This window comes from Eurytemora carolleeae, unplaced genomic scaffold (assembly GCF_000591075.1).
Source record: "Eurytemora carolleeae unplaced genomic scaffold, Eaff_2.0 scaffold117, whole genome shotgun sequence".
NCBI lineage: Eukaryota > Metazoa > Arthropoda > Copepoda > Calanoida > Temoridae > Eurytemora > Eurytemora carolleeae.
The window spans coordinates 334,905-360,836 of record NW_019396401.1 but is presented as its reverse complement, the minus strand read 5'-3'; the positions used below and the strand labels follow the sequence as shown (position 1 = coordinate 360,836).

The following is a 25,932-nucleotide window of genomic DNA, read 5'->3' as shown; positions in this document are numbered from 1 at the left end:
TATTTTAAACCGGTTTATGATTATTATTGATAGTTTAAAGTACAGGTGGGTAATTTCCTAGAGAGCGATTTTTGACCCCTCCAGGCCCCCCCCCCTCCTATCAATTCTGTACATATATATGTTATATGTTATATGTTAGACTTGGATATAATTGACCCCCTGGCCTGTCATAGCCGCAGCGCTCGGCCCAGAAAGTGTCTTAACCTAACCCTAAATAATACTAAATATATACTAATTTACTAATTTCGTCATGTACAAAATTGATAGAAGGGAGGGGGGTCTACAAATCGTTCACGAGGACGGAACCTACAGGTGAATCAAAATTATTATTGATTTGTATTGATGCAAAATCCTCTTTTACGCAATTTTTATCATTACTTACTTTATCCAAGCATTTTTGGGCCTGCCCGAAAGGATTAATGGTAATTTCCTAGTATACGATTTAAGGACCCCCCATATCCTATCAATTTTGTACATGGATCTATTATGTGACACATGGATATAATTGGTCATGTTGCCGCAGCGCCCGGCCCCCTTGCCTATATTTTTGTCTAACCTCTGTTGTCATGCCTTAGGCTGCGGATAGTCCAATTGGTCTGTCCCAGCGTCGCGGGTAAGAAATGACGGGGGGGGGGGGGTTCTTGATAATTTATATTGTAACTTTACATTTTACAGAGTGAATATGACGGCGTTAACGACCCCTAGCAGTCGTGTTTTCGTCGGCCAACTTCCACCGGAGTTTTCCGAGGACGAATTAATCAAGAAATTTTCTCCTCATGGGGTCGTTACTTATATAAACAATACAAACAAGGGATATGCATTTGTTCAGTTTGAAACCGAGGAGGGGGCCCGATCCTGTGTTTTGAAAGAGAACAATACCCAGTTTTTGGGCAAAAAAATAAATGTGAACTTTGCAAAGGATAAAAAACTTGAAGCTGAAAATAGAAACAGAGACTTAGGACCAGGGCGTGGACTGCCAGATTTGGGACCAGGTCGGGATTTAGGACCGGGAGGTCGTGATATTGGTTATGGAGGACGAGATGGGGGACACGGAGGGAGAGGGCGGGATGATTATGGAGATCAGAATGATAGAGACAGGTAAAATTATTTTGATATCATCTGAATTCAAGTAATATCAGGGGTGTATATTTGTTTGATAAATAATTCCCCCTATTTTGAAATATTCCCCCCCCCCGCAGAAATTAGGTATGTTTTTTTTAAAGGTTTTATTCGCTGCGTTAGGGAAAATCAATTTATTTGTTTTTGATCCAATTTTCATATTTTCTTCCAGATCATCAAAAATCATTTTCTTTTTTTTGCCTGTATATTGTATGCAAATAAGATCCTCCAGGAGACGCTTGAAATTTAAAAGAAAATCGCGTAAAAGAACTAAATATTCTGTTTACAGGTACCATGACCGGTCGCGAGGTGGACCCTGGGAGAGTGAGCGGGGTCGAACAGGACCTGGATACGGAGGACCAAACAACAGGAAATTATCAAAAATATTGAAAATATTCAAACTTTTAGTCTCAATGAAGATGGTGGAAAATTATTTTTAAAGTTAAAATGAGTTTTATCTTTCAGTAATACGAATTTTGTTTAAGAGAATTGCTTCAAGACCAGATTTAATGATGGGAGTAGTAGTTAAAGTACTTCGACTAAGATGAATCACTTCTCTTTAGTGGTATATCTTAGTCTCCGAAGTTCAAATAGTTGTTCTTATTAATTAAAATAATATTCCTGGGAATAAATTCTTTTTAAGATATTGTATATATGTGTTCATATACATATAGTTCTCAGTAGCGGATTTAAAGAACGAACATAATTTCCCTGGAATTTGAACGCCTTAAACGTAAAATCTTGTGACGGGTCAGCTGGAAAGGATCACCCAAATTTTGAGAATATCCGAACAGAGGACCGCCGCCGCCGCTGGGTGGAGGAACTGCTGCCCCTGCCCCGGTTAACGACGTGGAAATTATCTGCTTGACTAAAATAACCAGAAACTATGCAGAGTTTATCGAAGGAATTTGAATAAAATATTCAACGATAATTTTCAACTTTTCTTTTACCAATACTTTCACATTTATAAATTATCTTAATTGAAGAGAATTATTAAATAGTTTAATATTTTATTTAAACCTTTTTAAAGATCGGTTGAGGAAAATGGGACTCAAGGTTGATGTTCTTTTTCCAAACCCGGATATTCCTATTGGTAAGTGGTCTTTAAAAAATACTGATTTTTACCAATCGCTCATTCCAAAAATCGCTCGACCAATTGTGCAGACTTTTTGTAGAGATTTTAGTCCTAAACAATCAAAATATTAATATTTTTAAGAATCTATTTCTGGTGCTGTAAATTTTTTAGAAGTGTTCTCTATCTATTTTCTATTTCGATGTTTTTTTTATATCATCGTCAGTCCTACGACAATTTTGACCAATAAAGTTTTTAAACATTGAATAAGCAATCATTTTAAAATTATTATAAAAAGAAATATTTTTGAGAAAAAAATATAACAAACTTTTGATCAACCTTCATAACAAAAAGCTAGTTTTGAAGGACGGGGGGGGGAGGGTGTTGAGTTACGAAACATGATTGGATTGACCGACAGAATAGGATGTTGTGAAAGGGGGTAGACCAAGGGGGGTTGGGAGATATGAAAGATTAAAAAAAGTATTACAATTATTAAAAATAAAAAATAAAACTTTGAAACAAAAACAAAATTAAAAGTAAAAATTTTGAAATAACAATTGTAAATTTTTCTATCATTTTAGGTAAGGTTCTCGGAAACATAGCTATGCGAGGAGTTATGTTTGCAGTGTGTGTCTCCCCTGAAAACGAAGTACATAGGTGAATATGAAATATATTTGAATAGGAAAATACTTCACATAGTTTTCTCTGATAAGAAAATAACTTAATTTCGTGGTTTATTAAAATATAATTTTTATTTTTATACATTTTTCTAGCAGTTTTTTTGTTTTGTAAAATGAAATGATTACTAAGTCTTTCATATTGTTTTTTTTCAAACAAATGAAAAGGTACATTAAAAAAGTAAAGGTAGTATATTTTATAATTAACCAAGGAAGTGAACGCATAAAATAAAAAAGATGTATATAAAATATTAGAAAAGGTAAAAAATATGAATATTAATTTTAAATATTTGAATTTTTTTTTCGTGTTTATTAGTGTTTTAATGATAATTACATAGACGTCCATATATTTTTCTTAAAAAATGGAAAAAAAGATTATGATAAAGCTGCTAAAAGAAATAAAATGAGCGCAGAGAAAATCATAGTAAAATCAGCATGACCCATTTTCTTCAGTACAAAGTCAGTTAAATCATCCTTAAACAGTGCGATTAGGATCAATTTTATTTTGATGTCGATCTGGATCTGGATCCTGGATCTGGATCTGGATCTGGATCCTTGATCTGGATCTGTATCCTGGATCTGCACTTAAAATTTTGATCTAAACCCGGATTAGATTTACTGTTTGTCAAAACAAAAGAAGAATTTTCAATTTTTTCAAAACTTATTTTTGTTTAAAAACTTTATTACTCAATTAGATTTATGAAATTTTTGATCATCTGTTTTTTTTACAAAAATTTCGACTTTTGCAGTTCTTGGTCGATATTTTGCCCCTTCGGACGCGGATCCGAATGCTAAGTACTGAAATCACTGAATCCCATTTTCTCAGTTCCAAGTCAGTTCAAAATTACACCTAAATCACTGAGTGGTCTCTGCCGTTTAGATCGTTGACGGTGAATGTGCTGCAAGGTGAGCAGCAAGAGCATAGAAATATGCCGGTTGATGAAGCAACAGCGTTTATCGGGAAAAATTTCTCTAAACTAATTGAAAACCCAAAGGTAACTTTTCCTTTTTTATCTGAAGGAAACTTTTCCTTTTTTATCTGAAGGTAGCTTTTCCTTTTTTATTTGAATGTAGCTTTTCCTTTTTTATCTGAAGGTAGCTTTACCTTTTTTATCTGAAGGTAGCATTTCCTTTTTTATCTGATGATAGCTTTTCCTTTTTTATCTGGAGGTAGCTTTTCCTTTTTTATCTGGAGGTAGCTTTTCCTTTTTTATCTGAAGGTAGCTTTTCCTTTTTTATCTGAAGGTAGCTTTCCTTTTTTATCTGAAGGTAGCTTTTCCCTTTTTACCAGAAGGTAGCTTTTCCTTTTTATCTGATGATAGCTTTTCCTTTTTTTATCTGAAGGTAGCTTTTCCTTTTTTATCTGAAGGTAGCTTTTCCTTTTTTACCAGAAGGTAGCTATTCCTTTTTTATCTGAAGGTAGTTTTTCCTTTTTTGCCAGAAGGTAGCTTTTCCTTCTTTATATGAAGGTAGCTTTTCCTTTTTTGCCCCTTAAAATTCTTGATATATTTTCGTTTGTCTAATTTTTTCTTCAGAGGGGAGGGATGAAGTTTTTAAAGATGAAAATAAACCCCTGTACATTTAAAAAAGTTTTGTTTTCAGATGAGTATTGAAAAGCCAAATTTAGGCCTCCCACAAGATGTTAAAACCATTCTTGGTTTCCTCTCTGACAATCGACCCATGTCCATCATGGAATATGATAAGCTGATTAAGTTTCTAGTTAGCAAAAGGGAAAGCACTCTCAAAGATGAATATGGTTCTAACATTCCTGCTCACCTACTTGTACCTCCAGTTGGGCCCAATCAGGTGAATCAAGAAAAAATGTTGCTTTGAATATAGCAGTAGTTGTATGCAAATAGATTCTAGGCTTCGTAGAGTTTGTACACTCTCAGTACAGCTGTATTCTTACGTCACAAGTGTCAACTTAGTTTTTGTGTCCGTCAAAATTATTTATAATAGTGATAATTTTAGAATAAAGTGCTTATCTTACAGTAAAATAAGTGCAAATTCACTTTTTCTTAATTTTCTGTTTTTATACTTTTTTATTTGATCTTGGAAAACATGTCAACTAATGTGATATAATTTCTTTTTCCTTGTCATATTTGACACTTGTGACGTTGTGTATAATTTGTCCATTTCTCTGTTGCCACCTATTGTACTTGCTGATCTGTTTGGTTATATGAATTAATAGTATACCAACGTAACCTAGGACTGGGCACAATCAGACTTTCGTTATCAGTTAGTTAATATCGTTTAAAAAACTACTTATATAGTAGCGGTTTGTACTTCAGATAAGAATGTTCAGATCATATCCGGTATTTTCCGTCCGTTTTCAAAGTTTTTGTTCGTTAATGATCCTAATTTTAATAACAATGTTAATGGAAGATATTGTAGAAATCGTTAACGATACCATCAGTTAACAATTATTTTATGTAAAAATGACGTAAACAAATTTGAAAACAATATTCTACAACACCAAAACACATGTAAAACGCCTATATACCATAAAAAATATACTTTTATCTTCTTAAAGTGTCATGAAATTTTAAGTTGAACAAATTATTAAAAGTCGCGTTTATTTTGAAACACATCTTTTCGTTCTTAACGATATTGAAATTAACGGGTTTTGCTGTTTCGTAAAGGGAATGTTACCCAGCTCTATTGTAACTTTCAAAATTTTGTGTAAGTTAAATATTAATTCAGGATCCAGCAATGAAAGCTAAGCAGGAGGAAATACAGACAAAAGTTATTGAAATTCTCAACAAAAAGAGCAGTATTCTCTCAGCTCAGAATAAACCTTCTCCAGTTCTTAATCCTGCTCTACAGCAGGCTATTGACAGTTTAGTAAAATCTGGACCTAATCTTCTGAACAATATCGGAAAAGTCGGTAACTCGGGGAGTGTTGGAGGAATGGGAACAGGGGGAGGAGGAGAGGGTAATCTTGGTGGTTATTATGCCAATCTTTTTGGTAGTGGTGGTGGAATGGGAGGCAATGGAATGAGTGGTGGAGGAATGGGAGGTAGTCGAATGGGAGGCAGTGGAATGGGAGGCAGTGGAATGGGAGGAGGTGGAATGGGAGGCGGTGGAATGGGAGGCGGTGGAATGGGAGGCGGTGGAATGGGAGGCGGTGGAATGGGAGGCGGTGGAATGGGAGGCAGCGGAATGGGAGGCAGTGGAATTGGGGGTAGTGGAAGCATGGGTAGAGGAGTAGGTATTGGTGGTGGAAATGACTATGGAATGATGAGAGGACATTCAGGAATGTAATGTTCTAGTGAACTCAAAAACTTAAGAGTTTGAAAACTATCTCTTTAAGGCTAAGAAATAGCAGGAGACATTTAAGTGAAAATTAAAATTTTGCATATTGTTGTGTTTTGTAAATGTTATTTTCCTCAAATATTCTCTGTTTTTCAGAATATTTTAAGAAATTAAGAAATACTCCAGTTCATACTTCCCAAGTAAGACTCAGTTTTTTGGTAAGTTTTTATTGATACGATTTAACAATTAATCAATTATGACCTAAAACTCAATACAAAATCCAACTCTAAATTGGACTTGAGATAAGAAAATTTTCACTTCTTATTTAAAAAAAAGAATTCTATCTCCTAATTGACTAATAAAGATCTTCTGACACTTTTTTCTTTAATAGAATTAGTAATTGTGTTTTCATCTTTTCAAATAAATGGGTATGTAAACAAAAGTTTTTTTATGCAAAACCTTAACTCAAACTCGTATTTAGATTAATCAAGAATGGAAGCAGGTGAAGAAAAAATGGAAGTTTACCCTTTTCATCTTCTCCTCAGGACTTTACCTGCAATAGGCAAGTTTTAGAGATCCTTGGGAAATCTCCAATTCGAAAATAAATCTGAATAGAATTATAAGTTAACATCTAAAGCTTTAAAGATAATTGAAACCAACTTTTCAGCATCCTTCCTTGCCCTTGGTATTTGCTCTGTCATCAATGGTCCTTCTCTTCTAGATCTAAGGGTAATGAATTAAAAATAGAAAATTAGAATAACATTACCTTTTCTAGATTAAATGTAATTACTTGATTATGTAATCGATTCAAAGAGCCTCCGTTCATAATTTATTATAATTAGGTTGCATTTACATGTATTCTACAATCTACATATTTAAGGACTTACTGGATTCCACCATTGGAGAGATATCTTTCTTATTTATGCTGGGATCTATTGGAACTATGTCTGGATGCTTTGTATTGGGACTACTTATGGACAGATTTGTCAGGTTTGGCATTGCAGACTTAAAAAATAAAATTTAAATTTATTTATATTTTAATTAGGGGACATTAGTTCCAAAACTAACACTTGGACCATTTCTAACACTGAGTCTTAGAAATGGGGACATATTGAAAGACTGGGTTTTTAGGATCCCGGCCAAACTCCAGAGTAAAAGTCGATAATAAAAACTATAACCAACATTTTATCAAACATGACAAGGGCAACAATTCCCAATTTTAAACTATTTTTTAAAATCAAAATTATTATAGGAGTTATTTTTATATTTAAACTCTTGACCGTTTTCAAGACAATCTTAGATTTTCCATTTTCGAACATAACCTGAATTTGAAACATTGTCGCGTTTTCGAGACAAAACCCATTTTCCCGTTTTGCAGTATATACCACAATTCTAAACAAAACTCACTTTCATAACTTATATAATAAATCACTGAATACAAAAATTATCTTATGAATACTAAATTAACTTCTGAATTATTTCTAGAATCTAAGTTTCCATATTTTATCTGTTAAATTAGAGAATATCGATGATTTATTTTCAAGAATTTTAAACAAACAGTTTTCCGCATTTCTAGTTAAATCTATATTGTAAGAACAAATGATATTAATATTTTGAATTCTAAATGCTGTAATAAATTTTAAATTTTAAAAGAACAGTTGTCATTATTTTCTATTTTGTTTATATTTTACCTTATAAAAAAATCTTGTCTTGGTTGGTAAGTGCGTAAATACTTGAAAATTGACATTGATATAAATTACGGTAATTGTCTCAAAACCAGGATATGTTTCGAAAACGCATCATGAGCTGAAATCCGGTAATTGTTTCAAAATAGGGATATGTTCGAAATTGAAATCAAGAATCATCAAAAACTAATTCTCACACCTTATTATTAGTTTAAAATTGACATTTTTTGTTTTAATATATAGTTATAGCCATTTTTTATAGAAATATGGTGTAATTTTGTTCAACTCGGCTTGGATTTAATATATATACTCTTGAAAAATATAGCTTTGCAGATTTGGCCCATTTCTAACACTCAGAGTTAGAAATGGGCCAAGTGTTAGTTTTGGAACTAATATCCCCTGAAATTGTGAAAAAAAATATTTAAGAAATATTCGAAAAAATTTGTTAAAATCCGTGAACGAATGAAACAACATCTTAAACTTTTGATCTAAAGCATAGTTAATCCGTTTAAAACAGCTGACTCAAATAACCAACATCTCTCATCGACTTTTGGTGGATTTAATTGATCAGACTTTCAAAGATTGTTAAAAGCTCGTAATTTAGATTTAAAAAATATGTATTATTGCACGTGACATACAAAAGTTCCGACCTATAAAATTAAATCTTCCCAAAACCTATTAAAAAAAAAATTTAGGTTACGCTACCTTATAATTGGGTTGTTGGTGGCAGGGCTGGGACTCTTCACATCTTCTATTCCGTATTCTCAGAATCTGGTTACTCTATACTGTCTAGGATTTTTTAGTGGATTTTGTGGTGGAGCATTAGATGCAGGTTTGATTTTCGTTTCAACTAATAAATTGTTTTTGAGGGGCGGTTAACTGACACGCCATTTATCTGAGTAGAGGAAGATGTTTTTCTATCTTTAATAGGATCAATTATGTCAATTTTCTTCCTTGTCTCTTCTTTATTAACTCGCAAAGAAACCTCAAAAGGATATCTTATGGTTTTTTTTGCTCATACAAAGGTTTAAAAGGTACTCTTGTGAATCGAAAATTTGAGGGTTAGTTTAAATTATGAAGACAGTCCCTCCAGTTCTTCAATATGCTCCACAAATTAAATGCTCTCTAAGCTCTCTCTGAATTAATTTACTTAGAAAAAAAACCGTTTGTCAAGATTATTCTCAATGAACAATTTTCTGCCATTGAAACCCATTTAATTTGTTAAAAGTCAAAATTGCAAACAATAGCTTTGCAATTTTTTTAATTAAATATTTATTTTGAATAATTTCAAATATTCAATACTCTCAACATATATATATATATATATTTCTAAAAGAATGTTTAGAAATTTTGTCAAGGAAAAAGAGAAGTTGTCTAGAAAAAGATCTAGAAAAAAAAAATTTGTCAAGTGAAAAGAAAAATTGTCAAGATAAAAAGAAATATTGTGAAGAAAAAAGAAAAATGTGACCCCCTTGCTCCCTCCCAGTGTACGCCCTTAATAATAATAATATCTTTTACAATTAAGAATTGTTTAGGAGCTCAGGTCTTACTGCTAAATATTTGGAAAGGGAGGGAATCAGGACCTTACATGCATACTCTACATTTTATGTTTGGAGTCGGAGCGTTCATAGCCCCTGTTATAGGTGAGAATTTATTAAATTGGCCGTCAGGACCATTCGCAATAATTCTTCTTAAAAGTTGCTTTTCAGTTTTCATGCTTACAGAGTTTTTCTGTATATTTATCAAAAGACTATTTTTGTGCTGTTTTTATTCGTGGAGTTTCTGAAAAATTAAATCACAATTTGTGGAATGTAATTTTTTTAAAATTTCAGCAATAAGGGTCCGATCTGTTCAAATGTTTAGAGTTTATAAGAACACAAACAAACAAACAGAAAAAAGTTACATATTCAGATTAAACAAACAAATCAATATTTATGATCAACGGCCTTCATTTCAGCTAAACCTTTTCTGAGCAATGTTGAAGAAGTTTTGGAGAATGAGAACGCGACTGTTACTGAAAACTTTACTTCTTTTGTAAATTCTACAACATCTGAAAACTCCAATAGGTCTGCATTCACAAAGATGGAGGGGCTTTCTGATCTTGCCACGTATATCTCCTACAATGGATCTTCAGAAATGGATCTGGATTTGATTGGAAACAGTTTGACAATAAAAACTCTCTATCCGCTTATCGGACTCTTTACTTCTAGTATTAGCTTAGGTAAAAACTAAAAAATATGATCATAAACATTGAACATAAAAATTTTAAGGACATTTTTTTAAAGTATACCATCTATTTGAATCTTTTCCCAGGGTTTTTCTTCTACCAATTTATGGATATGGAAAATCCGGTTGATGCTGATTTGAAGGAAGAAGAAAAGCAATCTGATAAACAGTCCTCGCCTGTAGGCAGAAAAATGCTAGTTTTGGTCATTCTTATGATTTTCTTCTTCTTCTATGTTGGATTAGAAGTTGCCTTTGGAACATTTCTCACAACATTTGCGGTCAAATGCAAGCTAGGTAATTTGTTATCTATATTTCAAAACAGCTTGTAGTCAAGTCCTCAGAAAATCTTGTTAAATATTCCAAAGGCTTGTCTTGAAAAATTTTGAAATAAAAAAATTTCAGTATTTTGTTAATTAAAAAAAAATAATTTTCAATTGTTTGTCAGACGCTCAGTTAATATTTGTGTTTGAAATAATTTCTTGAAAATATTTTGTCGGTTAAAAATAATAAGAAAATTATACCAAAAAATGTATAACTATTAAAAAAGCACTCAATATTAAATTAAATGTTTGAGGAGGGCCCTGTTTTTTTGGCCACACAAAACAAATGTGATGTAATTTCTCAAAAGAAATATGAATCAAAAATAATTTTGTAATTTCAAGTGACCCTTTGTACAAAGATGGCAATGCCCAATTTACAACGGTACCATTAAAGCTTTGTCTGATCAAGTTTAAATTAAGAATGCATAGTTTTGTTTATTTAAAATGTTAATTTTATTTGTGGTTTCTCTACAAAAGTGACTTGCACATTTCTTGCTTTAAGGAAATAATGGAGAAATTCACAGGAATAAACACTTTTCGAGTGAGAAAAACGACAATATCCTCCACATTTTCGATCAGATTAAGGTTTCAACGATACCGCTGTAAATCGGTCAGTGCTATCTCTGCATGTAGGGTCACTTAAAATTACGCTTCCCTTTCAGGTTTAAGCCGAGGAGAGGGTTCCTACCTTACTGCTGTATTCTGGGGATCCTTTGCTTGTATGCGGGGAGTAGCTATTCCAGCAGCAATTTACATTAAACCTGAGATTATCATGTTCTCCTCCTGTTTCCTATGTGTAGGTAAACAGTAGCAATAGTTATTAAACTTGAGATTATTATGTTCTCCTCCTGTTTCCTATGTGTAGAAAAACAGCAGCAATCTACATTTAACTTGAGATTATTATGTTTTCCTCCTGTTTCCGTGTATAGGTAAATAGTAGCAATCGTTATCAAACTGAGATTGTTATGATCTCCTCCGGTTTTCTACCTGTTTTCTATGTGTAGGTAAACAGTAAACAGTAGCAATCTATATTAAACCTGAGATTATTTTGTTCTTCTGTTTCCTATGTGTAGTGAAACGGCAACAATCTATATCAAATCTGAGATAATTATGTTCTCCTCCTGTTTCCTATGTGTAGGTAAACAGCAGCAATCTATATCAAACCTGAGATTATTATGTTCTCCTGTTTCCTCTGTGTCGTTAAACAGCAACAATCTATGCAAAACCTGAGATTCTTATGTTCTCCTGTTTCCAATGTACGTGTGTAGATAAAACTTATGTTTCATAGATAAACCTAGCAGTAATCTATATCAAACTTGAGATAGTTATGTTCTCCTGTTTCCAATGTGTAGGTATGTGAGATTATCGTTCTCTCCTCCTGTTTCCTATGTGTAGACTGTAGATACAGCAGCAATCTATATATCTAACCTAATATAATTAAGTTATCTATAAATTATATTCTAGTTGGATCTGTGTTCCTAAGCGTTTTTGCTGAAACATATGTTTACCTTCTGTACACCTGCACTGCAGTTATGGGGATAGGGATGGCCTCGATTTTTGCAACAGGTAGAGTTGCTAAATTTTCACAATATGCAAACTAGTGAAAAAAAAGCAATTATCGGATCTTGAAAATTATGTTGGCTTCAACATCCAATCTATTTAAAACATTTTGTGCACTGTAAAATTAGTGTTAAAGGGACTGTAAGCGTCATTTCAAGTGACCCTCCATGCTAAGATGGCAATGCCCGATTCACAACGGTACACTTGAAAACCTGTTCTAATCAATAATGTGGAAGATATTGTCATTTTACTGGTTGCTGTAAATTTCCATTTGTTTTCCCGCAGCAGAAATGCGACCATCACTTTAGTAGACAACCCACAATTGTGAATAATCAGGTTTGAAAGTGTTGGCATTGACATCTAATTCGAACTTGACCATGTCGGGTTTCTTTTCAGATTTTTTATTGTTTCTTTTTTCTACAGGGTATCTTTGTGAATCGGGCATGGCCATCTTTGCATAGAGTGTTACTTAAAATTACGCGTACATTCCTTTAATCGTGTTTAAATTGGCCAAATTGTATCTTTGGAAGGATTTGGTAAATTTGAATTCACATTACGGATTAGTACCGAGTATTGATTACTGAAATCTTATCGTTCTAAACTCATGTTTAGGTTTACTGTGGTTGGAGAAAAGGATGGAAATAACAAATAGAATTGGAGCTGTCATGACTATATCAGCTGCACTGGGTAATTTTTTATTCATTCTATTTTTCTAGGCTTTAAGGTCTGAAGTGATGTAGTGCTCAAGACTCGATGAACCCTCAATTTAATTTACTCTGAAATGAAATAATATTGAATAGTAATGATAATAAAATCCAGGACGCCCCACAGATTAGGTCTTTATAAGTTGATGGTCAAAGTGGGAGTGAAGTCTTCTTCACTGCTTCAGAGCTTCATGCTGCGCGCTCGTCAGTCCGCTTCTCTTTGCGCGCGTCGGTCCGAGCAGATTTAAATAGACTGTTCCTGACTATTCAAATTGAACTCATCCATCTAAATAGCTGTACTAAGAAACATAAAATTAGTATGTTTAGCATACTTAGAAAAGGCGTTTTGCGCCCCTTTCTAAAACGAAGTTTAGTTTTAAATTGTTAATTATCAAGTTGCAAATTTTCATCGTACTCGGAAGTTCTCTATTGTCTGATTTTGTTTTTATTATCGACCATGTTGTACAAATCTAAATTGTAGGAGCTAAAATATTCCCTGTAATGGTCGGACAAACTGTAGAGAAATATCCAATGAGTTTCATGTATATCATGTTGGGAATATCTACAGGTAAACATAAGTTTTATATGAAAAAAGCTTTAAAATAGAAATTATTGAATAAAGAACTTATTTTACCATTCCATCTTTCTTATAGGGACTGTAAGTGTAATTTTAAGTGACCCTCCATGGCAATGCCCGAATTTCAACAGTATCCTTGAAACCTTAAAATTTGGAAAATACCCATGAGTTCTGACTGGAAGATTAATTGTTTATGTGAGTTTCTCTTTTGCTTCTTATAAACATGGAATGCGCACAAGTCACTCTCACAAACAAACTGCAAAATAAACATTTAAAGAAACAAAAACATCGATATCTTTGCATGTAGGGTCGCTTGAAATTACGCTCACAGTCCCTTAAATATTTGTAGGTTGCACTATTCTGTTTGTCAGTACCAGTATACTAGGACGAGATCTGGAGAAAACCAACCTTGAACTTGCCTTAGACCCTAAAGAGGAGGAGGAGCTCCCTCTCAACCCTATCATCAAAATCAACCCTGAATCTGACCTAGCAAACCTCAAGTCGTCAAAAGCAGCAGAAGTTGAATTGGCTTTAATAACCCCTAAATCTAGTCAATAGACTCGTTTTAAGTTTTACATATCGTCATTACCAGAAAGACCCGGAATTAATTCACAGTTAATCAGACGACTTTACATATATATTTCTCGTAATTTTAAACGTACAATTAAGGCAGACCCCATTTTGGAATTGGCAGGACTAGGTCTATTTTTTTGTTTTTCCAATCATATTTGTAAAATTCTATCGTAAAGTCGTCTAACTAATTGTAGATTAGTTCCGAGTCTCTCTAGTAATCACTGTAGTTCTTCAATAATGAAAGGGAGCTCAAATCAGATTTCGAAGGATTAAAGATTTATTGTGAAATTATTATTTTTATTATCATCATTAATTCTTAGTGTCCATTTGATTTTGATGCGGACCTGATCCTGGATCCGCCCTCATAAAAAATGGATAAGGATCCAGGTCAACATTTCTCCAATATTTACTGATTTTTTAAACAAAAGAAAAAATTGATGATTTTTTTCTCCTTTTTTCGTTATTTTCCTGCTGACACTTGATGATTCATTCAGAAATTATAGATTTTTGATAATCTTATTTTTTCATTAGTTTAGTTTTGTTTTGGTTGATATTTGGCAATATTGTCTCAACACAAAATATGGTATGCTATAGGTTACAGATCTGGACTTAACTAACATTACCTGGTGAAATGTTCTCTAAATTATGTTTACTTAACATAGATTACTTATTGAAATGTTCTCTAAATTATGTTTACTTAACATAGATTACTTATTGAAATGTTCTCTAAATTATGTTGATAATTTTCTTTATTTTGAAATCGTTGATTGCGATAGCTAATATCCAAATAGCCAATATACTGAACTTTATATCCACATCGTAAACTAGAACAAATAGTGGCTTTACTGGAAATCCACCAAAAGATTATTAAGAAATAATTAAAAGAAAAGGTTTGGCTGTATAATTAATAATTATATTTCAACCTAAATTGAACCGCGCGAGGGGAGAATGAAACCCGTGTTAAAAAGGTTTTGAACTCTGAACTAACTTATCAACATCATTCATATGGATATATTGTGCCATGCCCTGACAGCAGTTTTATATTTAGTTTCCTTTCAGATTTATCCAATGCATTTACCGCTTTTTCAAGTTAATTAAATGTGATTCATGTTTTACCAAACCAACTTTTTACCTATTATGTTTACAACTTTATACATTACATCGTTGTTTGTTCTGTAATCTATATTTAATTGTTATTTAATTCGACCTCGTCTGTGACACTCATCCCGGTTTTTCCAAAAATTTACAATTTTTATTCGTTTCAGATAAATATTAAATATGGCGGAGTACGTGGAGCAGAGGATGGAGGAGATGATACCGGAGGTAAGGGATGATTTGTTATGAAACTAGGAGAGGGCGGCTGCTGGCGCCAACCATTTAGTTGCAAAATCCATCACCATTCCACCCTGTTTTCGACCTGGCAGTTTCCCCTTTTTATCCCCAGGGTTGAAAGAATAGCAAAGTATTTTTTAACATTGATTTTTTAGTTTGAATTTTAACAAAATTTTATAAATAAGAGATGACATTTCTGTTTTTCTAAATCTCCATTTTTTTTTGTTTTTCGTGTATCATCCATCATGTTCGGTTAATTAAAAAAAATGTTACAAAGAAATATTTGCTAGGTGGAGGAGCTGGAGAGGGTTGGACTGCTCTCTGGTCCCGAGGTGAGGGAGCTCATTAAGAAGAGGAAACATTTCGAATACAAGATACAGAAGAGAACTAAGAAAAAGGTGAAACAGAGGTCAAAGCAAGGTTGTATATAAGGATAGGTACTCTGGATGCGTTTCTAAGCATGTAAATGTCGTCTTTTTTGCAATGGATACTCTTATTCTTTATATGACGTAACTGATACTTAACTAACAATCGTCACATTTAACAAATATTGTTTGTGCTAACAATTTTGAAAAAAAGAAAATCAATTATAAATCAAGTTTTTAATTTTTGATTTCGTTTATATTTAGTGAGTCGCAAAATTTATTATTCTTTAAAATAAGCAGTGACGTCATATGAGGATTTAGTGTCCATTGCCGTAAAGGTCGTCTTTACCTACATCGGAGCGCATCCAGAGTAGATAACCTTATTATACAACCAAATCCAAGTGGAAATTCATTTTTAGAATACCATTCGTTATTCTCCTTTAGAACAAGTATTGTGAAATTAATTGAATATTATAGATTGTTTTTTTTCTGGACTCTCAGCAACTAAAGTTTCTATCTGTGGACATTGATAATTAGAATAAGGCGAAATGAAATTCGTCTTTGTTAAATTCAAATTAGATACGTCGGTAGATATTTATTATTCAGAAATTTTATCTCTTCTTTTCAAGAAATCTGAGAAGTAATATATGCATTGATAAGTAAATTTAGGGTTTAGGGTACTAGTCCTGAACATCAAAAACAGTTAAACATTACTAAGTTATTAACGACTATTATTAGATTTGATAAATATTCCGCTTTTTTCTGGAAATTCAAAAAAAAATTTAAGAGGAACAATATTTCAGGAAGATTTTTTCGGATATATCGAGTACGAGACTAATCTAATGAACTTAATTCAACTCAGAAGAGACGAAATTGGATACCATCATAAAAAAGGTAAATTAAGGCTTTAAAATGAAACATTTTTGGATTTTGAAGAAATAAGAAAATAAGAAAAGAATGTTTAGAAATTTTGTCAAGGAAAAAGAGAAGTTGTCTAGAAAAAGATCTAGAAAAAAAAAATTTGTCAAGTGAAAAGAAAAATTGTCAAGATAAAAAGAAATATTGTGAAGAAAAAAGAAAAATGGTCCAGAATAAAGAAAAGTGTGAAAGAATAAGAATTCCACGGAATTCGGATTTTAAGATCGATATAAAGTTAGTTGAACTAGCCAATGCTGGTTCAACTTCTCTTGAGTCCCGAGATTATCTGGAACCAAATCTGAAGCAAAGATAATCATTAATTCCCAACTGAGAGGTTGGGTTCATTCAATGAATAGATAAACAGTTTAACTTGAGTGAGTTTGTCTTAAGTCATGGGCTTAGAGTTAGTTAAACTTCTTCTCTAATGCTCCAGCGGGCACATTAGAGAATAGATTTAACTGTCATCTGGACCTAGTTAAACCTTTTCTTCGAGAGGGTAAATATAAATCAAAAAATCATTTTTCATCCCTGAATTATATTTAGGACACATTGAGAACGGAATTAAGACGAGAATAAACAAGCTTTACAAAATACTTTGTCACAGGAACATTGATAATAATTTATTTTTTGTTCATTATTATTACCCAAATCTTCAATGATGGGACTGTGTGTAATTTTAGGTGACCCTCCATAGAGTTGCATGTTTTACCCTCAAAGATTTTGTCCGATCAAATTCAATCTGATAAATTTTATTGAAAATTGAGGTTTTCTGTAACATGTGATTAGCAAATTTAAATGAGCAGATACAAAGAAATATTAGTCAGAATTCAACACTTTTTATAACAGAAAAACGACGAAATCTTTCCTCATTGTTGCTCAGATGAAGGGTTAAAGGGTACTGTTGTGAATCGGACACGCCACACTTCGACTAGAGGTTCACTTGAAATTACGTCTTCACTTTACACTCTACAGTCCCTAAAATTGAATATTATATCAAGTATCATATATTGGGACTATAGTTTTGTAAAACTGCAATAAAATTAATTAAAATTAAGAAAAGAATGAAGTCATGTTTGTTCAAGTTTTCGTCAATGTTTTAAGATGGCAATCTGACACAAAAATATGGCTCTCGTATATTGATTGGTTGAATAAGGTATAAATATAAGCAGTGCTCATAAAAGAAATTGTGATCAGTTGATTGAATGATCAGAGATCAGAGTAACTATACGATTAACAAAGAATTTAAATTTATGATTTATTTGTTCTACGGTGTCACTATTTGCTTGATTGATTGGTTATTAAACGATTGATTGATCGTTTGAGTGATAAATAGATTGATTGATTGATTGGTTAGTTAATAAACTGATTAATTGATTGATTGATTGGTTAGTGAATTGATTTATTGATTGATAGATTGATTGATATTGATTGATTGATTTGTTCATCGAATAGTTTTTTTACCGTTTAATCGATAAATGGTTTGAAATATATAATCAATTTATTAGTTAATCAAAACAGAAAATTATTTACATATTAAAAATTGTTGAGTTGAACTAATTTGATGGACTTTACGCGCCAACTTAAGAATCGTCAATCGGAGATTTAATTTTACATAGATTCTTATGTCTAATTTATTCCTTTGTTCTTAGATGAAATGGAAAAGTTCTGTCAGCAAAACTAATCTAAGACTTCTTCAGGTATCGGCACTACATCAGATTTTTATCTTGTTGGATTTAATCTTATATATAAAAAAGAAATGATCAGGGAAATGGAAATATTTGCTTTGTGTTGACGGTCCCTTGTAAAAGTGGGATGGTTTAAAATGAAACACTATTGATTGATTGATTGATAGTCCCCTCTTTTATTATATTTGCTTCAGGTGCACAATAACAACCCTAAGCTGTGGATAGCTGCTGCTAAGTATGAGTTTGAAAACGGAGCGGCTGAAAACGGTCGCCAGATTCTCCTCCAGGATTTCAGGGTTTATACTAGCTGTAAACATCTACAACTATTTTTTTTGCCAGAAATAAAAGTTTATGACCCTGTAAATAAATAAAGCTTCTTGCCCGGATCGATCAGTGTCAATTTTTTATTGTTAACAAAAATAAATCAGTGAAAATTAAAAATCAATTAAACAGTATTTAAAATAGAATTTGTAATTAGATTATAAATTATATACATGCATTCAGGGAGTATATAAAGTTTGAACTACTGTTCGTGGAAAAACTTCGCGCCAGGCAGAAGGTCCTAAGTCTTGAGAAGGACGAAAAAGTGACGAAAGAAGAAGAGAAGAATGTCGATGACGATGAGAAGGAGGATGAGGAGAATGATGATGATTCAGAGGATGAGATTGAGAAGTTAGAAAAAGAAAAGAAGAAAAGGGAGAAAAAAGAGCGGAAAGACAAGATGAAGGATGAGGTTGATGATAAAATTCTCAACTTTGGACTTGTCAATCTTGTTCTTGAGGTACTTAATATTATTATTATCATTCAACCTTCACTCAAAGTACCATGTCCTGCAGACTATGTTACGTTGAACTCCAGGGTTGGGCTTTTTATCATGGGTTTAGTTTATATAAGTTGTCAGCTCTAGAAACTTTTTGTTTGTCCAGGCTGCCCTTGTATCCATCCCTGAACCTGAGTTTGCGGTTTCCCTGCTGGTGACAGTTCGTCAGTTCCCTGGGACCCTCCCAGTCCAGCAGAATATCCTCAATATCCTGGAGCAAACCTTCAGCCAACATCCTGTCACCCTGGATACCAAGGCTAGAATGTGCCTAGAGAAGGTAAATAATATCTATTTATGTAATTGTCTTGCGTTTTCATGCGGGACAATATGTTTTTTGGCAGGAATTTTTTGTTTTTTGTTTGTTTTAAGGTTTAAAAATATTTTTAATCACGAACGAAGTAAGGGATTAAAAATCTTGAGTTTAAACCGAAGACAAATAAAAAAGTATTAATCACAACAAAAGACATAATGATAACACAATACAGTTGGATATCTAAATTTATTTTATTCAAGTTTAAGGAAATGTTCGATTTTTTTATTTAAATCCGCGAAATAAAATGGGAAACCTACTTTGTCGGTATAAAATGTCACTTATTTTGTCTCGGAACAAATAAATTACCATGAAATTGAGAGTAAAAATGCGGGATAAAAATTCTCTCAAAATTGAAGAAAAACTATTTCCTTTCTAGAAAAATAGCTACCTAAAATTTTGAAACAACAAAAAATGAGTATTGGTCCAATTGAAAAAGTATCAAGAATTTTGTAGATAAAGTTCTACGTTTGAGTGGGTTGACTTTCATAGAGAAAGATTAGCAGACAAAGCTGGGGTTCCTAGCTAGTCAAGGGTGTATTTAAAAAAATTATTGTACGTTTTTTTTCGCTGAATTGGGGAAAGTAAATTATTTTTTATGGGAAATTGAAAACATTTTCGTGTTAAAAGGATCAAAAAGGGTGATAAAACTTGCATTTTGATGTCCAATTTTTCAATTTTTCTCCTAGATCTACAAAACAATTCCCCCCCCATGCACTGTGAGGGGGGTAATTTTAAAAAATATACACCCCTGAAGCTAGCGTGTAAATAATTACTCATATTGTCAATTGAGGGCGGAAAGATGGCGGATAGAATCAGGCAGTGCTGCACTCTCTACACAAACAGCCTGGAGGAGAAACCGTCCCAGGAGCTCTTCCATCTCGCCTTCTCAACCCTCAATGAGCTCCCCCTCACTGCTCCCAGCTGCTTCAGGCTAATAATGAGCGAAGTGCTGAAGCTGCTGAAGTTTGGACAGAAGAATGAACTCCTGGATGTGGAAGAATACGGGTTCTGGCTGCGTCTCATCAAGGTTGAGGGGAACGAGGACGAGTTGAAATCTCTGACTGAAGATGCTCTTCGCAGGTAAACATATTAGCCGTTATTTTTATTNTGAGAATATTCGGTTTTTTTCTCTCGCTTGGAAATATATGATTTTTGGGCCTGTTAACTACCTAAAAATTTTATTATTAATAAATTTTTTCACAACCTATTGAGATTTTTAGATTTTTATTTTCTTTTTATTTCAATTCTTTCTTTCTTCAAACCGCACTGTAGGTTTCCGGGCGAGGTTGATTTCTGGTTGTTGAAGCTTGGCCTTGACTTGAGGACAGGGGGAGATGAGTATAAGAACAGTCTCCAGGCTGCTCGGGCTGCTGTCAAGGTAGGGAACCATATCAAGTTGAAATCCATGAAATCCAAAGTTTAGCGTCGGAAATAATATTTATTTATGAATGAAATAAAATAAAAAACCCAATAGGAATCGTTGTGCACAACGGGCCGGGATTTCAAGACAAAATTCTTAAAGAAATGTAAAAGTCCGAATTGGTTAAAGCGTTCTCTATCTGTAGAATACACAACTTCAAAGTAGGAAATAAATTTCGATGTTTTTTACATCATCATCAGTCAGGACAGTTTTGACCAATAATAATACAGATATTTAATAAGCAATTATTACAAACAAAATTTAATTAAAATACAAAGTATTTTTGAGAAAAGAAATTGAAATAATTATCGGTCAACCTTAAGTATGAGAATCTAGTTTCGAACTGCCAAATGAAACAAGATATTGTAGAGGGATGGATGGAGGGAGGAGTTACGAAACATGAATAGTTGACCGATAGATCTAAAGTAGTGTAGGGGTAGGGGGTGAGGGGTAGAAGAAATGAAAGATATAAAAAAAATTCTCAAACAACTTTTCACAATTTCCTGGATCAGCTAGACTATTCAATTTTTAAGATGATTTTCTTCTGTTATGAAGGTTGAGACGAAGGAGAAGTTGTGGACAGGATTCATCACCCTGATGAACAAGACAGGGAGGGCAGAAGATGCTTATATTCAACTTCAAGATGCAGCAGTTCAAGGTAGAACTTATTAATAGAGATGGATTAGATTGATTTTAAACAGAGTTCATGAATGATGGAAGACTTGAGAATTCAGATTGATCGATTGATTGATTGGTTGATTGACTTACTTTTTAGATGATTGATTGACTGATTGTAGATTAAATGACTTTGAAATGATTTTGGGTTTTTGATTGACGGATTGTAGATTAATTGACTGATCGGGTTTTTGATCGAATGATTGATTAATTGGTTAAATGATTGATTGATTGATTGACTAATTAATTCATTGGCTGATTTGTTGATTGGATGATCTGATAACTGATTTGTTGACTTGTTTGTTGACTGATTGATTGATTGATTGATTGATTGATTGATTGATAAATCAATAAAGAAAACTGTGGTGAGCTGCGTGTCCTGCTTCTTGAACGAACTCGCGAGAAGGGCGTAGAGGCCTGTAGAGGAATTTATTCAAGGTTAGGGATTTAGAACATTATCAGAAATCAAGACTTTTCTGGACTTGTCTAAACGCTTTCTAGACACTTATCTAGAACGTTTGATCTCGAAATTCACAGTGACAAATTGTAAATTTCAGGGAAGAGTGATTTCCTCAATTTTATTTGTCCCCTTAGGGGTTCGACCATAGAGTTTCCAAGAGGGATTCATTTCATCTTGTGACGACAAAAGATTGATCTAAATATTCACAACAAAAAGTTTTAACTTTTTGACATTTTCCTTACGAATATTTTTTTACAGTTTAACCCAGAACTTCGGAGTATTGAAAGAATTTTTGAAATGTCTTCTCCTTAACCTACTGATAATGGAATGCGACAGATATTTAGTTTTTAATTAAATAATTATATGGAGCTCTTTAAAACCGTTCACGCATAATTTATGGTTATTTATATATTTTTACAACAACAGATTTTAGATATTCTAGCATAAAAAAATTGTCAAGACGATATTTGATAAATTCTTTCGATGTCTCCGAATTTTTCGAATTTTCTGTGTTAAACTGTACCAAATTTCGAAATCTAAACATAGGGCAAGATGTTCAAATATTTTTATTCTTCTGTTTGGAGTTTTCGGTGTATTTTCAACCTTCTTTTCCCCTCAATTTTTCCCCAAGTGCAAAAACAAATTTTGTTTTTGTTTTTAATGAAGGCGTTTCGTCCTGTACTATGAATTTAATTTAATTTTTGTCTAAAGAGTATGTTTAAACGTTTAAATCGTATGTTTTGAACCAAAATATATAATTAAATAATAAAGATGCGTAAATAAATACCCAAATGTAAACTATACAAATATTTTCATTGTTCCAGGTTTACTAATCTTCCTCCGTTCAAGGAAGAATTCTTTAACACCATGTTAGAAATAGAACTGGAACAACCAAAGGTAACAAATTAGAGAATATTATTAACTAGCTATAGTGCCCGACGCTGCCCGTGGAATTCTTGAAAATATTATAATTTTGAAAAAAAATCGATTTTTGAATTTTTTTTCAGTCTTTTAATTGTTACCCGGAATAGAAATAGAACAATATTCAGCTTTCTTTTAATAATGAATTCAAAGCTTTAAAAGGACTGTTAGTAAAAATATAAGTGGCCCTAGCAGATTTATTGATTTTCTTGCCTCATGACATCAAGTAACCGTTTTCCAAGAAAGAAAATTATTAAGCTATCCCTGTTTTTCTGTATAAAAAGTATAATAGACGTGGAAAGAAATTTATTTCTTTCCTGAATATAAAAACGACGATATCCATCTCATTGTACTTAAAAAAAAGTTTGCCGTTGTAATGGGCATGTACATTTTAAATGGGGGGTCATTTGAAAAGAAACTACGTATAAACTATACAGCCCCTTCATGTATTTTTACAAATCAAAATAAACACAACTCCTCTTTAGGTGATAAAGAAGAATGTACGTGAAGTGTACAGTAGTGTATGTACACACTACGGTACAACAAGTGTACAGTGCTGGCTAGACTGGATACAGTGGGAGGAGAAAACTGGAAGGAAATTACTTATATCTCAAATTTTCTTATATCTTACTTACTTACTTAATTGTCTGTTGGGATCCCATACATGTAAACTTCGGGACAGTTCGGCCAATTTTTTTTTGTGACCCCCAAAGGAGATTATAGATGGTCATTAGAAAAGTTTGTCTCTTATTAATTTCGACTTTTTTTCTTATGAGAAAATCTGCCAATGAAATCAGAAAAATATTCAAAATTAAAATATATATCAAATGGTATTAAATAAAAATGAAAATACAAAATTCTGATATAAGTAATCTCTAGTGCCCTTGAGATATCAACCATAGTCTGTAGAGCCGAGGCCACCCTACCTCCTAACCTCAGGAATAAATTTACCACTCTTAGGGAGATGCAAAGTATCTAGAAACTTATTTTTTTTTCAGAAAAAATGTTCTAAACCGTTAAGAACGTTACAGTAAATTTAGGGTAAGTAAGGGGTAAATTATCGAAATATTAGTTAGCAATTTTCTAAATATTTATTCTGATCTTGCAAATAAAATAATAATATTTTTTTAAGATGGAAGGGGAGGTGGAACTGAGCCTTGGTTGTTTAAAACTAGTTTTGAACAGGTGAAGATTATACTAATTCTTCAGCTAAACTAAGTTTCCGGCGTCGCCCGTGGAATTTCAAAAACCTTTTAATCAACACTAGGCATAAAAAGACCTCTTGCGTCGAAATGATCGTTTATTTTGTTACATCTCTCTTAATGTAACGGTTTGGCAGGCAATAGGTAACATACATGCACATTGCACACTGATATGCATACTATTTAGACGCTCTGTTTTACTTACTTACTTAAACAAGAATGAAGTTGGTCTAAAGGCCAACTGTGAAACAAAGCTAAGGTGATGTGATATTGGTTGGTTCCTAGGTTTTTATATTTTTGCTTATGAGATGTACATTTGGAGAATAAAATATAAAATTTTTCTTCTTCAGTGATTTATATTTTCTAAAAAAATTTACCCCCTCCCTGTAAAAATCATTTTCCACCCGTAAGTCATGTTTATTTGCCTTTAGATGTTCAATTTTTCATACTGCCTCCATCTTCTACTATTTTTATTTTTTTCAAAACCTTTTCTTTAGTCGGGAGCGAGACGATCTTGAGTTCCCATTGGTTCTTCAAGTTCTTGACTCGTCAACCATTAGGTTAGTTATGTCTTCAGTTTTATTGGTTGGTTTCAGGCTGTTATGGGGATTATTGGTTTGTTTCAGGGTGTTTTTTGATTATTGGTTGGTTTCAGACTGTTATGGGGATTATTGGTTTGTTTCAGGCTGTTTTCTGATTATTGGTTGGTTTCAGACTGTTTTGGGGATTATTGGTTTTTTTCAGGCTGTTTTCTGATTATTGGTTGGTTTCAGACTGTTTTCCGGATTATTGGTTGGTTTCAGGCTGTTTTCTGGATTATTGGTTGGTTTCAGAATGTTTTTCGGATTATTGGTTGGTTTCAGACTGTTTTCCGGATTATTGGTTGGTTTCAGACTGTTATGGGGATTAATGGTGGGTTTTAGGCTGTTCTGTATTTATTGGTTGGTTTCAGGCTGTTTTAAGAATTATTGGTTGGTTTCGGGCAGTTTTAGGGTTCATGCTGTTACGGGGATTATTGGTTGGTTTCAGTTAGTTGCGGATTACTGGTTTGGTTCAGGCTGTTTTAAGAATTATTGGCTGGTTTCAGGCAGTTTTAGAGATATGGCTTTAGGCTGTTTCGGAGATAATTGGTTGGTTTCAGGCTGTTTTTGGGATTATTGGTTGGTTTCAGGCTGTTTTAGGGATTATTGGTTGGTTTCAGGCAGTTTTGGTGATTTTTGGTCGGTTTTGGGCTGTTTTGGGTTCCCTCCATTCTAGGATGGCAATGACCGATTCAGATCGGTACCCTTATTATAGTGTTGTCTTATCAAGCATACATTAAATATTAATGTTTAAAATTTTGAAAAGAGATTATTTTCAATTTTGAATTTGAATCAAACACTTGAAAAACAATAATATCTTTCACATTATTGATTAGATAAAGGTTTTAAGGGTACTATTGTGAATCGGGCACTTCTATCTTTGCACGGATGGTCACTTTAAATCCCACTGACAGTCCCTTTAATTTCTTCCAGATATCTGGATAAACCAACTGGTCCCCTTGTGAGTGGGCAGATAATCAGCGTATCAGACGGATTCTATAAACGGACTGATTGCTTTGTTGTTTTATCAGATTCAAGAATTCCTACATTCTCTTTAATATTGATCAAGTAAGATAATTAATGTCACATGGACTAAAAAAAGACCAAGATTATATAATTATAATAAGCTTTAAAAGACAACAAAATTATAAAACATAAGACGATAAACAACCACAAAGTGCCAAAATGAAAAACCCAAAAGAATACCTGAAATAATCACATGACAACATAAAAAATGAAGAAACCCACCTGAATATGGAGAAAAATATTTATTTTTCTGTTTTAGAAATATTGATTTTCACATCAAGTACCAAAGGAATCGGGATCGGGTCCCGATTACGATTTTGGGTCAGATTCTAGAATATCAGGTACATTATTTATATTTTGGGTCAGGTTCTAGAATATCAGGTACATTATTTATATTTTGGGTCAGGTTCTAGAATATCAGGTACATTATTTATATTTTGGGTCAG

At 32.9% G+C, this 25,932-nt stretch overlaps 5 protein-coding genes across 20 annotated transcripts in view; all 5 read left to right on the top strand.

Moving 5' to 3' along the window:
* The first annotated feature begins 669 nt into the window (after positions 1-669).
* On the top strand, positions 670-6,281 carry LOC111702496 (uncharacterized). Its single transcript, XM_023474204.1, has 8 exons — positions 670-1,098; positions 1,409-1,489; positions 1,914-2,023; positions 2,150-2,212; positions 2,773-2,848; positions 3,749-3,863; positions 4,471-4,674; positions 5,572-6,281. The coding sequence occupies exons 1-8, from the start codon at positions 683-685 to the stop codon at positions 6,130-6,132; spliced, it is 1,626 nt and encodes a 541-aa protein (XP_023329972.1). The 5' UTR covers positions 670-682; the 3' UTR covers positions 6,133-6,281.
* On the top strand, positions 6,239-15,034 carry LOC111702497 (sodium-dependent glucose transporter 1A-like). Of its 16 annotated transcripts, none has more exons than XR_002765415.1 (15): positions 6,249-6,341; positions 6,605-6,685; positions 6,791-6,852; positions 7,004-7,113; positions 8,504-8,640; positions 9,344-9,451; positions 9,766-10,029; positions 10,122-10,328; positions 11,017-11,154; positions 11,819-11,920; positions 12,527-12,601; positions 13,100-13,186; positions 13,545-13,776; positions 13,996-14,035; positions 14,545-15,034. XR_002765415.1 is itself a non-coding variant. In XM_023474216.1 (15 exons), exons 2-13 carry the CDS (start codon positions 6,616-6,618, stop codon positions 13,751-13,753), a joined length of 1,569 nt encoding a protein of 522 aa, XP_023329984.1. In that variant the 5' UTR covers positions 6,249-6,341; positions 6,605-6,615; the 3' UTR covers positions 13,754-13,776; positions 14,013-14,035; positions 14,545-15,034. The 16 variants fall into 16 exon arrangements, 13 of the variants coding, with proteins under 13 accessions (XP_023329975.1, XP_023329984.1, XP_023329985.1 ...); XR_002765417.1 differs by having other exon boundaries at positions 13,984-14,012; positions 14,828-15,034; XR_002765416.1 differs by having other exon boundaries at positions 13,545-13,786; positions 13,996-14,012; positions 14,828-15,034.
* LOC111702499 (U3 small nucleolar RNA-associated protein 6 homolog) lies at positions 14,975-18,475 on the top strand. The gene is made up of 7 exons (XM_023474220.1): positions 14,975-15,091; positions 15,391-15,498; positions 16,269-16,359; positions 16,927-16,987; positions 17,485-17,536; positions 18,033-18,080; positions 18,263-18,475. Exons 1-7 carry the CDS (start codon positions 15,047-15,049, stop codon positions 18,437-18,439), a joined length of 582 nt encoding a protein of 193 aa, XP_023329988.1. The 5' UTR covers positions 14,975-15,046; the 3' UTR covers positions 18,440-18,475.
* Positions 18,476-18,566: 91 nt separating this feature from the next.
* LOC111702494 (U3 small nucleolar RNA-associated protein 6 homolog) lies at positions 18,567-23,681 on the top strand. The gene is made up of 9 exons (XM_023474202.1): positions 18,567-18,849; positions 18,995-19,165; positions 19,992-20,281; positions 20,474-20,579; positions 21,177-21,279; positions 21,653-21,734; positions 22,581-22,653; positions 23,163-23,272; positions 23,557-23,681. Exons 1-9 carry the CDS (start codon positions 18,790-18,792, stop codon positions 23,654-23,656), a joined length of 1,095 nt encoding a protein of 364 aa, XP_023329970.1. The 5' UTR covers positions 18,567-18,789; the 3' UTR covers positions 23,657-23,681.
* The window catches only part of LOC111702495 (uncharacterized), a 7,760-nt gene continuing 5,458 nt past the window's right edge, over positions 23,631-25,932 (top strand). The window contains exons 1-5 of the mRNA XM_023474203.1: positions 23,631-23,718; positions 23,810-23,862; positions 24,377-24,439; positions 25,394-25,528; positions 25,746-25,827. Coding sequence (XP_023329971.1) covers positions 23,810-23,862; positions 24,377-24,439; positions 25,394-25,528; positions 25,746-25,827 — 333 coding nt within the window. The 5' untranslated portion in view covers positions 23,631-23,718. The remainder of the gene's footprint in view (positions 23,719-23,809; positions 23,863-24,376; positions 24,440-25,393; positions 25,529-25,745; positions 25,828-25,932) is intronic.

Excerpts from the sequence above, each read along its gene's own strand:
- LOC111702496 (XM_023474204.1), top strand. The coding sequence starts at position 683 with ATGACGGCGTTAACGACCCCTAGCAGTCGTGTTTTCGTCGGCCAACTT. Across the intron at positions 1,099-1,408 it reads GATCAGAATGATAGAGACAG|GTACCATGACCGGTCGCGAG; the intron begins GTAAAATTATTT and ends TTCTGTTTACAG. Across the intron at positions 2,024-2,149 it reads CTATGCAGAGTTTATCGAAG|ATCGGTTGAGGAAAATGGGA; the intron begins GAATTTGAATAA and ends ACCTTTTTAAAG.
- LOC111702497 (XM_023474218.1), top strand. The coding sequence starts at position 6,616 with ATGGAAGCAGGTGAAGAAAAAATGGAAGTTTACCCTTTTCATCTTCTC. Across the intron at positions 11,921-12,526 it reads GGCCTCGATTTTTGCAACAG|GTTTACTGTGGTTGGAGAAA; the intron begins GTAGAGTTGCTA and ends ACTCATGTTTAG. Across the intron at positions 13,187-13,544 it reads CATGTTGGGAATATCTACAG|GTTGCACTATTCTGTTTGTC; the intron begins GTAAACATAAGT and ends AAATATTTGTAG.
- LOC111702499 (XM_023474220.1), top strand. The coding sequence starts at position 15,047 with ATGGCGGAGTACGTGGAGCAGAGGATGGAGGAGATGATACCGGAG. Across the intron at positions 15,092-15,390 it reads TGGAGGAGATGATACCGGAG|GTGGAGGAGCTGGAGAGGGT; the intron begins GTAAGGGATGAT and ends AATATTTGCTAG. Across the intron at positions 18,081-18,262 it reads CTAATCTAAGACTTCTTCAG|GTGCACAATAACAACCCTAA; the intron begins GTATCGGCACTA and ends TATTTGCTTCAG.
- LOC111702494 (XM_023474202.1), top strand. The coding sequence starts at position 18,790 with ATGAAGGATGAGGTTGATGATAAAATTCTCAACTTTGGACTTGTCAAT. Across the intron at positions 18,850-18,994 it reads TTGTCAATCTTGTTCTTGAG|GCTGCCCTTGTATCCATCCC; the intron begins GTACTTAATATT and ends TTGTTTGTCCAG. Across the intron at positions 23,273-23,556 it reads TGGGAGGAGAAAACTGGAAG|TGCCCTTGAGATATCAACCA; the intron begins GAAATTACTTAT and ends AGTAATCTCTAG.